Source organism: Anomaloglossus baeobatrachus, chromosome 5, assembly GCF_048569485.1.
Source record: "Anomaloglossus baeobatrachus isolate aAnoBae1 chromosome 5, aAnoBae1.hap1, whole genome shotgun sequence".
Classification (NCBI taxonomy): domain Eukaryota; kingdom Metazoa; phylum Chordata; class Amphibia; order Anura; family Aromobatidae; genus Anomaloglossus; species Anomaloglossus baeobatrachus.
Window position 1 is genome coordinate 560,248,473 of NC_134357.1, and position 12,573 is coordinate 560,261,045.

Consider the following 12,573-nt stretch of genomic DNA (forward strand, 5'->3'; position numbering starts at 1 on the left):
AAGAATAAAAAATGACTGCGTGAAGAGAACATGTAAATTTCCACAGTCATTGAGGATATGGGGCTGCATGTCAGGTAAAGGCACTAGGGAGATGGTTGTCATTACATCTTCAATAAATTCCCAAGTTTACATTGAAATTTTGGACACTTTTCTTATCCCATCATTTGAAAGGATGTTTGGGGATGATGAAATCATTTATCACGATGATAATGCATCCTGCCATAGAGCAAAAACTGTGAAAACATTCCTTGAAAGAAGACACATAAGGTCAATGTCATGGCCTGCATATAGTCCGGATCTCAATCCAATTGAAAATGTATGGTGGAAGTTGAAGAAAATGGTCCATGACAAGGCTCCAATCTGCAAAGCTGATCTGGCAACAGCAAAAAGGAGAAAATTGGAGCCAGATTGATGAAGAGTACGGTTTGTCACTCATTAAATCCATGCCTCAGAGACTGCAAGCTGTTATAAAAGCCAGAGGTGGTGCAACAAAATACTAGTGATGATGTATTGGAGTGTTCTTTTGTTTGTTTGTTTTTCATTATGCCATAATTTTTTCCTCCTGTTTGGTCTTGAAAAGTAACAGTTACTGGATAGCACCTTATGTTTTCATGATTTTTATTTAGTGTTTCTTAAAGCCAGAAAGTTGTCATTTGAAATGACTTTAGTTTTGTGCCATGTCTGTGATCTGCTTTTTTTAAACAAAAGTAAACAACTAAATGAACATCCTCAGAGCCAGGTAAGTCCATAATTTTTGCCAGGGGTTGTATGAGCAACTGGATATTACCAACAACGACATACTTGAGGAATACCTAGAGTTTCAAAATGCTAAGTAAATTAATTTTGCAGATAATAGCAATAGAGTAAGCACCGGGGCCTAAAAGCCCTTGATACGCATTCCCACTTGTTTGGCAGCTCGAGAAAATCACTTTACAAATTAATTTGCAATTCAAGTTTAACACCTTCTACAAAGTCAGCTGTTCTTCATACATAATCGCACTGCTCCTTTCTACTCTAAAATGCATGTGGCTGTCAGGGTTTGTGCCGGACAGACTTCCCTAATAGTACTGACAGGCTCATTTATGATATTTCACTGAGCGTCCTACTACAAAATAGTGGTGACCGACACTCGAGTCATGAACCTAGGAAGATGCTGAATTCAATACTGAATTGGGAAACTGCTAGAGCTGATCCTGGTGGGCTGATATCGTTATCTAGTGGTCCTTGCTCTGTGGTCTTCATTTAGAATGTGAACTGTTTAGTCACCAATGTATTAGTGAATAATCAAATTGTTCAACATGACTTGCAATTTTAATGGACATTTAATATAATTAAAAAAAATATTTCTAAAGTTATTGAAAAAGTAACCAAAGTGTTATTCTTGGCAGGTGACTGTATTAGCAGATCAGAGGGACTTCTGACACCTACAGACTTTCAATCATATGATCTTGGTGTGCCACAAGACACATATGAAGAACATTGTGTCATCCCAGCTGTATCATCAGTGCTTCACAGCAAAGATCTACCATTTGGTCCTTTTAAACAGGATTCATCAAAGACTATTAAGGAAAAGAAAAGAAGGGATGTTAGAGGTTCCAGAGCAAAGAAAACATTTTTATGTGCTGAGTGTGGGAAATATTTTAAGCGTCAATCAAACCTTGTTCTACATAATAGATCTCACACAGGGGAGAAACCATTTCCATGTCCAGAATGTGGAAAATGTTTTGCAAAGAAATCAACTCTTCTTACACATAAGAGAACTCACACAGGCGAAAAGCCATTTTCATGTTCAGAATGTGGGAAAAGTTTTACACAAAAATCGAAACTTATTACACATCAGAGAACTCACACAGGGGAGAAACCATTTTCATGTTTAGAATGTGGGAAATGTTTTGCAGAGAAAGCAGCTCTTCGTAATCATCAGAGAATTCACACAGGGGAGAAGCCATATTCATGCTCAGACTGTGAGAAACGTTTTGTGCGTAAATCAGATTTGGTTAATCATCAACAAAATCACGTAGGGAAGAAACCATAACTATTTTGAGATTTGTAGGAAATGCTTTTCTTTCAAAACAAATATTGTTAAACATCAAAGAGCTCACATAAGTGAAAAGTCATTTTACATACCCGAAATGTGGGAATTTGTATTTTAAAATTAAATTCTGTTTATCAGAAATTGTCCTTTTACATATAGTAAAACTCAAAAAGGTAGAAGCCATACTCATATACTGTACTGCATTTAAGGAATGCTTTCCTTCCATAAAAAATGTAACCTTTAAAAAACTTGCATAATGTTTTTCTAGTTTTTTTTTTTTAAAAACTGAACAAGAAAGCATAAATGAATTACAAAATTAACATCTCATTAGTACAAAACTCAAATAGAATCCAAATAGTTTAAACCAATCATCAGGGTTTTCATATATAAAGTAAAGCCAGTGCTATACTGTCTATGATGCTGACTGTAAGCATGCCTTTTCTTCTGAGACTGAATGTTTTATTTCAGAAATATGTACAAGGAAAGTTACAGAAATGCCCTGCTATTTGAGTGGCAGCAGGTGCTGATTAGCTAATATGTGGATCCGGTTTTGCTATCTATTCCGTCCCTGTCTGCTGCCTGGCCTTGGTAGATGCTAGACTGTATAGGCTCCTTCCAGGTCTGAGTCAGTTTTGTCACGTGATATGGGCATGACTGAAATGCAGCCCATAACATCTACCAAGGCCAGGCAGGCAGACAGGAATAATTAGCAAAACCCAACCCACATATTAGCTATTCAGCAGTTCCTGCCAATCAAATAGCAGTGCATTTCTATATCTTTACTTGTACATATTCTTGAAATTCAGCATCCTAGTGCCAGTATAGCACTTGCTTTAGTTTATATATGAACATTGTTGGTTTTCTCTAAATATAAAATCACACCTGTGCAGCACTGAATATTTTATATTAATAGATACAGTGTATAATATACATATATAACATATGGACAAAAGTATTGAGATAGCTACACATTACATTTATAGGATGTTTCCTACTGTAAGTCACTGTCACACGGTGTTTGGCTCTAAACTCGCCGAATGTCATGGCAGCATCTGACTATTCACACTGTTGAATCTGACACTCCACACTGCCTTTTCTGGTGCTTCTGAGTTGCACAGGCAGGCTCGGGCGTCGACCAGCTCTGGTCTCATTAGTGATTGGGCTTGCAGGAGTTAATCTCTGCTAGCCTGCTGGTTACCTCTTGGATCACGTGTTGTGGGAGACCTATCACAGTTACTTTTCACCTTTTTTAAATGGTGGAGACTGTCTTCCCATGCCGACTATAGCTTCTGCTAAATTGGTCCTTGTGCTGTGTGTCCCAGCTTGCTGGTATTAATACTGCATGCTGCTTGGGGTGTTGTGGAATTTTCTCATTGTCTCGTTGTTTCCTCCCTGCTCTTATTTTCCTCCCTATGCCCTTATTGTCTTATACCTCTTTGTGAGCGTGCTGTGAGAATTTTAGTTTCTCCTGTTTGTCTATTGCTGTTGGTGTTATCACACTCCTGTCCCGGCCCTCCCCTGGGGTTCGGGGTATAAGATCAGGGCTGGTCTGGGCTAGGACTGTAGCTCAGCTACCCTTCTCTTCAGAGATAACTCTGAGATAAAGTACTTATAGCCTGAGGGCCAGTCTAAGAGCCTCTGTTCTCTGCGCTCTTCCCACTCCCCATGACAATCACAGAAGAATGGGAGAATGTCTGTGGGAATACTTGCACATTCATCCAGAATAGCATTTGTGAGGTCAGACCAAACTTCCTTTTGTGTACTGGGGCAAAGTCATGCTGCCACAGAAAACTGCCTTACTTAAACTGTTCCCGCAAGTTTGGTACCAAGAAGCTATGGGCACACCTTTTTTTCAGGAATGTTAATCCTAGAGGTGGCTTAGATTCTGCAGTTAAGTCAGTAGAGCCGGTATAGATTTCTGGCGCAATTTGTGCCACTCGTGGTGCAAATGTTAATTTTTTGGCTGGGCGTCTCCACGCACCAATCAACGCCAGCTTGGCTGAGCTAGCTGGGAGTGTTATTAAAAACAGAAAAAGTCTCAATTTCTGTGCTAGTTTGAGTTGCGCAAAGAAAAATAAATTAAGATTTCTAAGGTGTTTTCTGTCAAAATTCTGGTGAAAACATCTTAATAAATCAGGCCCTTTATTTCCTCAGTCTAGATGTATGACCTTGCATTTATAATATTACATTTAATTTGCTCTTTCTCATCCCAAGCTTCGCTCCTCCTCAGAACCCTGTGTAAAGATTAACATTAACAATGTTAAATTCTCCTTCCTGTTGATTACATTGCAAAGCTTAGGATCACTTGAAGATGCTGAAATTGTACTCTCTATAACCTAAAAAAAACCATTAAACATTTTAAAAAGAGGGCCCAATACTGACCCCTATAATCTACAAGTGTTAAATCTGGCCCAATCAGAGTGTGTTCCAATAATAACCACCCTTTCTTTTTGCCCTGCTCTCATATTGTGGATATAGCAAATTATGAAGCTGGTCATTATATTAATTCTTCATGTCATATTAAAAGGAAAGGTTTATTAATAAGTAATATCTAACCTCCACACTGAACTCCTGACAAAACCGCAGTTTTAGCAGTGAAACATGCGTTTTCCATCAATATAGCCATATGAAGGCTTAGTTTTTCTGAGACAAGTTGTACTTTTGAACGACATCATTCATTCTGCCCCATATTGTACTGGAAAATGGGGGGAAAAAATCCAAATACGGTGAAATTGCAAAAAAAAAAGTGCAATTGCACAATTGTTTGGGGGTTTTGTTTTTTTATTTGCCATGTTCACTATTTGGTAAAACTGACCTAGCATTATGATTCCCCAGGTCAGTATACGTTTATACATGCCTAACATGTATAGCTTTAAGTGTTGAAAAAAAAATCTGAAGTTTGGATAAAAAAATAAATAAATTGCGCTTTTGTCACCATTTTCTGAAACCTGTAGCATTCTATTTTTTCAAGATCTGGGGCTCAGTGATGGCTTATGTTTTGTGTCTTGAGCTTACCTTTTTAATCATACCATTTTTGGATGGATGGGACATTTTGATCTCCTGTTATTGCATTTTAATGCAATGTTGCTGCAACCAAAAACACGAAATTCTGGCATTTTGATTTTTTTTCTCGCTATGCCATTTACTGATCAGATTAATTGACCTTATATTTTGATAGATCGGGCATTTCTAAATGCAGCGAGACCAAATTTGTGTTTTTTTTATTGTTTTACTTTCAATTGAGCAAAAGATTTGAAATTTCATAAAAAAAAATATTTTTTAAAATTTTTTTTTTTTTTTTTACATTTTTTTAAATGATTTTATTAGTCCCCCTAGGGACTGTTATGCCTACAGGGTAACCAAATAATTACCATAAAAGTAACAGTTGCATGCCTTATGCCTCGACGCATTTCTCTGTTACGCACGGGTCATCTGGAGGCCTGATGAAGTAACAAAGAAGAGAGAAAAAAATCCATGGGGAATCCAGATAACAGTCCGTTAGTACTCTGCTGACAGGTCACAGATAAAGAACAGCCCAGACAATGCTGCAGATATGCTGTTCACAACATGTAGCAGGGGAGAGGCATAAGGCATGCAACTGTGATTTACCTCAGGCTACTGTAAAGGAATCAGAGGACTCACATACCACATAATTATCCGAAAATTAAATTGTTTTGCTGGACATTATTTGCTACGATTATTTTCCTCTGTGAATATGTTCTACTATTAATTTTACGCCATTGGAAGCAAAGTATCCCTATTGGAGGATTCAATTTTGTATCTTTTATCTGGACCTTCTCCGTCCTTTACATGCTGCGTATGTTTGTGATCTTTCATCTGTCCTCTTCCCCCTCTCACTTTGCATCTGGGAGTCTAGGGAAGTACAGCCACTGTGTTAAGGGGGTGTTACATTTTGTTGGGACAACCCCCCCCCCCACCTCTCGTGGCTAAGCAAACCCTTGTTAGAGAATAGTCAGCCATAATATGCTGAGCAGCCATGTTGTATCTAATGGCCATTTTAGGCAGACTTGAGCAAACTAACTTAGTAGCTAATGAGGTGCATTGGCTAGAGTTCTCCCCCCAGAGAGGAGATAGAGATGAAATCAGTGTTATTAGCAAGTATAACAGAAAGTCTAAAAAGGTTAAATTGAATAGAAGAGTAGAATTGTGGCAGTTGATAGATGGTGATGTGTAGTCATGAATAGTAGGTATATTGAAATGATAAAGGAACGCAGTTATCGATAGAGTTGTCAGTGTTTGAAGAGTTATGTGAAGTATAGGCGCCTTCAGGGATTAGCGATTTCAGCAATGATGACATTGCTGAATTAGTTAAAACTGTCATGGAGGCCTATAGGATTCTAATGAGTTTTTACAGCAATGATCATAAATAATTTCATGATATATCATTATCTTCTTTGTTATCTAATGTGTATGTCTTTCTCTGCAGTATGAGCTTTCCTTTGTCTAACATGTAGTGGAATGAAGAAGAAATCTAGTCTATACCGCGCTAATATACCATGAGAATAATCAGTAAATTATTCCTTTAATGTTGTACAGGTCTACGCATTTCAGAAACCTCCATCTCCAGCTTTCCTTTGCCTAACACATATAAGAGCCCCCACACGTCTTTTGGGGGGCATTTCTTCTTCATCTGTTGCTAATTCTGCTGTTCTAAAGGACACCTGTGTATGTCTTCGTGCCACTTAACCTGTCTTATCTGCTTTGTTGCTATCTCGGAATAAACTTCAGTCTTTGCTTGGAACGGATTGTCTACAACGTCTTCTTAGGTCTCGAGGTCTACAGACTTTTTCTTTCAACCCTATCGGGTGGGGCCAGTGTGATGTCACTATTATTATGAGGGGGACGATGTACTCCTTTTCTCACTTGCCAGATTGGCAATATCTTAATGCACGCACTGTTATGTTTTAATGTAATTTAATAACATTTGTTACTTTTATGGGCATTGTTTTGTTACCCTATAATTATTATTCCCCATTATGGTCATCAATAATATTGGTTTTTATTGACATTATCCCTACACACTCCAATTGCTTCTGATCAGAGGGATGCACCAGATTTCAGCACCAAATATGCCCATCCTGGCAGAAAACTGCACCGAAACAGCATCAAAACTGTTTTTGTGCATTTTCTAGGCCAAGAGATGCAGATTTGGTGCTGACATTTTTACACCATATTCCTGCACCCAATCTACACCTCCTGGAAAAAAAATTGCATCACTATTGCATCAAAACCACATGGTATTTTGATGCGGTTTTTGTGCCAGGAAGTGTAGATTGGGTTCAGGAATATGGTGTAAATATTTCAGCACCAAATGTGCCTCTCTTAGCTAAAAAAATACGGTTTTCTGTCAGGAGATACAGGTCTGTGAACTTAGGTGACCTCATTGAACTGAGTAATCTCACCTCAGGTGAGGTCACTGAGGTCAGGTTACCTGCGGTCACAGTTGAAGGACTGTGGGAACCTCCACTTGTGAATGCAAACAACCTGAGTGACATTACAGCATGTTCTGTGCCTGCACACTGTGCTTTCAGTAATCTAACAGAGTTGGAATTGCTGTGGGACCCCATGTGGATTACATTGGACCTGGGTGCTTTGGGGGTTAATAAAAGGGTTGGGTTTTTTGTATTTTATTTCAAATAAACACAAACATTAAAAAAATCATTTATTTCTTTTCACTTATACATTAGTAATGGAGGTGTCTCAGACTCCTCCTATTACTAATATAGGGCTCAGTGGCAGCTGTGAGCTGTTATTAACCCCTTATTACCCGGACTGCCACCGCACCAGGGCAATCTGGATGAGCTGGGTAGAGTTCCGAGAAGGTCACATCTAATGGATGTGAAAATCCTGGGCGGGTGCAGGATGCTAATTGTAGCCTGGGGAGGCCAATAAACATGAGCCTTCCCAGCCTGAGAATAACAGCCCCTTGCTGTCGTCTTTATCATGGCTGGGTATTAAAACTGGGGGGCCTGCAAGCCGTTTTTTACAAAATAAGTTATTTAAATAAGTAAAAAAAAAAACGCAACTCACAATAAGCACACGGCTGAGGCTGCAGCCTGTAGACGTATGCGTTCTGTGCTGGGTATGATAATATGGAGGAACCCTATGCCATTTATTTATTTTTACAGACACACAGACAGCATCTCTGATTGAAATCAGTCAGACGGTGTCACACAGGGTGGTGGCACATCTCACTGCAACTAATCAAAGATGCGGGGGATTGCTGGTGGGTGGGGGAAGCAGTGCATAAGTATGAAGTTAATGAGCGTCCAAAAAAAAAAAAAAATGCCTCCATTCCTCAAACGCAAGTTTAACAGCAAGCAGCTCACGATTACCGACATAATTTCTCTCTGCAGGCGAGAATTTCTTTGAGAAAAAGGCAGATGGCTGCTAGTTGGTTAATGTTTTAGGGCCTTAAGACAATACCGCTCCCACCCCTACCTTAGAGGCGTCCACCTCCACAATGAACGGCCTTGTGAAATTTGGCTGAATATCAACCAGCGCAGACATAAAACATCTTTTCAACTCCAGAAAAACCCCCACAGTCTCTGACGACCAGACCCTCAGATCCACCCCCTTACATGTGACATCCGTCAAAGGTTTAGCAATCTGAGAAAACCCCTTGATAAAAATTTCCTGTAGTAGTTAGCAAAACCCAGGAAATGTTGTAATGCTTTAGGGTCGCTAAGTTTGATCCAATCAACTATGGCTTGCACCTTCTCAGGGTCCATCTTAAACCCAACCTGTGACATGATGAACCCTAGGAATGAGATTTCATGAACAGCCAATGTACATTTTTACAACTTAGCAAACAAGGCAATCTCTTTAAGTCTTTGTAACACAGAGTGGATATGTTCATAATGAGAATCCAGGGGGCGTGTCCTGGCTATGGAGGATTCAGGATGTGTTTGTCTCAGCTCCTGCCACCGGACTACACTACTGACGATTAAACCAGCCCAAGAGCCTGGAAGAAAAGGATAAGCAGCGGAGGAGAAGGGAGAGATCCCAGGGGCCCAGCAGCGGAGCGTCACGGACAGGGGAGAAGGGAATCAGAGGCTTCCTTACCGGGCCGAAGCAGAGGACAGCACCGCAGACATCTCCCAAGATGGAGAAGCCCCAGCAGCAGCAGAGACAGAGGGAGGAAACCACCCGGGCAGTGGAGGAGAGGCAGCTGATAACCCCAGACGGCCAGCGTGCAGGGTCTCAGGTACAGGGGAGCCCTGGAGCAGGGAGAATGGGTACAAACCCACCATTGCTGATTGCAGACCTGCAGTGGGGAGGCGTCAGGAGGGGGGAGAAGTGTCCTTACCCCTGTCACAGATGGAGGACAATAATAAATCTCAAGCAGAGGCTATTAATGCTGCAAATGGGGAACAGGGCTCTGCTAATGGAAATCCCCTATCTTCAGTGAGACACCGCCTGAGTCAAAGAGTGTATGATATGGAAATGCAAGCAGAGTTAGAGCCTGCCACAAGTACAATAATATCACATGAACCAGGAGTGCTGAAAGAACTTAATGAAATTCGGGCACATATCTCTTCTATGCCCACCAGAGAAGATATAGAGACATATATAGCAAGGCTGGAACAGGCATACCGCACAGAGCTGTCGGCCCTGAGGGGGAGGTGGAAAGAGTGGACACTCAGAACCAAATACAGGCGGCTAAAATACAGAATATAGAAGACACCACTCAGGCACAAGGGGCCATTTTGGATCAACACTCCCGCCAAATACAATATATGGTGGAAGCAATGGACGATGCTGAAAACAGGGGCCGGAGAAACAATTTAAGGGTCCTTGGTTTACCAGAGTCTGTTGAACCTAAGGATCTCCAGAGAGCCCTCCAAGTGATGTTTAATGAGATCCTGGGTGAACCATCAAGCCAACCCCTGGAGCTAGACAGAGTGCAAAGAGCATTTGGCCCTAGACCTACACAGAATGACAGACCTCGAGATATGATTTGCAGGGTCCACTCTTATGTCCTTAAAGAGAACATCCTGTTTAAGCTGCGCAGTGGAGTTTCACCAGCATACGAGGGGAGCCAAGTCCAGATTCTGCAGGACTTATCCCGTTTCACTTTACAAAGGAGGAGAGCACTGAAACCTCTCCTGGACATGCTCCGTTCGTATGAGTTCCAATACAGCTGGGCATTTACCTTCCGCCTGCAGGTCTGACACGCGGGAAAAATGCATGTTCTTAGGAACCCGACTGATATGCCATCGTTTGCTGCAGCCCTGGACATTCCGTTGGTGCCTATAGAGGAGTGGCCGGTGTTTCCAATGGGGGGAGGGGGTGCTGCCACAGATGGTGATCGGATGTGTGGCCCTCGAAGAGAAAAAAAAGGAATACCAGTCTGATGTTTAAGGAGTAATTGGTTTATAAACAAAAATGCATTGGGTTGTTTCTCAATAGAATGTACCTCCCAGTTTTTCCATAATTTTTTGCCAGGGGGGATTAAGTCTTTCTGATTATGAGGGAGGGGAGTTCCCTCCCACCTTCCTGGAAGGGGGACGGGGGGGCACCCCTTGACAGTGTATAACACAATATCCTCTCTAGATCCTGTGTCCCCACATTATATAGGGTTCTGGCTGACAAACTAAGTTGAATAATTGCTTATTGTTAGTCCGGGGCAAGGGGCTCTTTTGTAGAATGTTCACTCCCTGATTGGGATAACATGCCATAAAGGAGTGGCGTAGTCTCACCATCCCTAGGTTAGACAGTTTGGTATTCTCTTATACCTATACAGTTACCTTTAGTCTTTTTAGACCCGACGTTAGGGTCTTGTTGTGACCTTGCAGGCGGGAGGCACTCTGACCTCCTTACCTGTGGGTTCTGCTGCATTGTTGGTAGTTTCTTTTGTATTCTCAACCTTCTTACCTCTTCTCTTTTATTTCCTCTTCTCTTTCCCTGCTCTTCCTATCCTACTTGCCTGCACATCTCTCTCTTTCTCCCTAATCCCCGAACCTATCCCTAGAGTCCCCACCGTTCCTCCGCATTGGAATGATGCAGATTAATTGGGGTTCACTAAATGTGAGGGGAGTTAATGTCCCGCTAAAATTCTCCCAGATACTTTTTGAGATGCACAAAAAAAGAGTCCATATACTATTGATCCAAGAAACACATTTTAAAACGGGCCACCTCCCCATCTTTAGAGACAGATATTACACTAACTGGGTCCACAATTCCAACCCAGAGTCAAAATCCAAGGGAGTGTCCATAGGCATCCATAAGTCCCTGGTGCACACAGTTCTAGATTCATGGGTGGACACGGAGGGAAGATTTATATTCCTGAAAATTAATGTTAACTCATCCATTTTTACCATTGTCAATTGGTATCTACCGAATAGAGACCCGGCGACGACCTGCTCCTGTCTCCTTTCATCTCTGGATGAATTCGCAGTAGGGACCGTGATCGTGGGCAGCAATTTAAACTTCACTTTGGACCCTAAAGTAGACACAACATCGGGACATAACTTTCTCTCAATAAGGAAACTAATGAAGGTTAAACGTTGTATACAGGAACCTGTTCAATGGGAGACACTCAAGTGTGTGTTGAGAGGGATTCTTTTTTTTTTATAACTGAATATTTTATTAAGATTTTCAAAACAGATACAAAAAAAAATACATTGATGCATGGATATGTCTCACAAACTTGTTAATGACTGTAAACCAGAAATCAGTATCCATATTATCCACTAATACACTGAAAACAGGGAATATGACAAGACGAACAATACAATACTAGACAGGGAAACATAAGGGAGGGGGGATGGATTGGGGAGGGTGAGCATATCAGGCTTCCATCAAGGCCGTACTTCACTGTTATTCTTTGTTGGCCCAATAAGTGTCCCAAAGTGACCAAACACTCTCAAAAAGATCTACTGTGTTATTTGACAGGGCAGATAAATACTCCATCCTTCTCACATCTTGGATCCGAGATTGGAGATCGGTAAGTGAGGGTGGATGAGCTAACTTCCAGTTGCGGGCAATCAGACATCTAGCTGCTGTAGTTATATGTAACAATAACCGCTTCACTCTTTTCCCCAGCTGAGCAAGTGGTATATTTAATAAATAGAATTTAGGATCCAGGGGAATCCGAAGATTAGTTACTTTATAAATAAGAGATTGCACCAACCTCCAGAAACACTGGATATTGGGGCATACCCAGAATATGTGCGGTATGTCTCCTCCTGTGGCTCCACACCTCCAACAGTTGTCAGGTATAGCTGGGTTTAGTTTATGTAGTAGTGATGGGGTGTGATACCAATACATGAGTAATTTATACTGATTTTCCTTATAGACATAGCATGAAGATGTCTTAGAGGCCGTATCCCAGATCCGCCTCCACATACACAAGGGAATGGACTCACCAAGGAAATCTTCCCATTTCCTCATATATGTATGATTTGGCTTGTCTTCCGGGCACGGAGCCATTAAAATACGATATATATCGGAGATGAGGCCTTTAGTAGAGGCCCCAGCTCTGCACAATCTCTCAAAAAGTGTAGGGATAGAGA

General features: G+C 41.2%; 1 protein-coding gene across 1 annotated transcript in view; it reads left to right on the forward strand.

Moving 5' to 3' along the window:
- LOC142313009 (uncharacterized) overlaps positions 1–12,573 on the forward strand; it is a 289,249-nt gene that overhangs the window by 162,601 nt on the left and 114,075 nt on the right. Inside the window, exons 20-21 of the mRNA XM_075351996.1 lie at positions 1,389–2,032; positions 6,593–6,721. Coding sequence (XP_075208111.1) covers positions 1,389–2,032; positions 6,593–6,721 — 773 coding nt within the window. The remainder of the gene's footprint in view (positions 1–1,388; positions 2,033–6,592; positions 6,722–12,573) is intronic.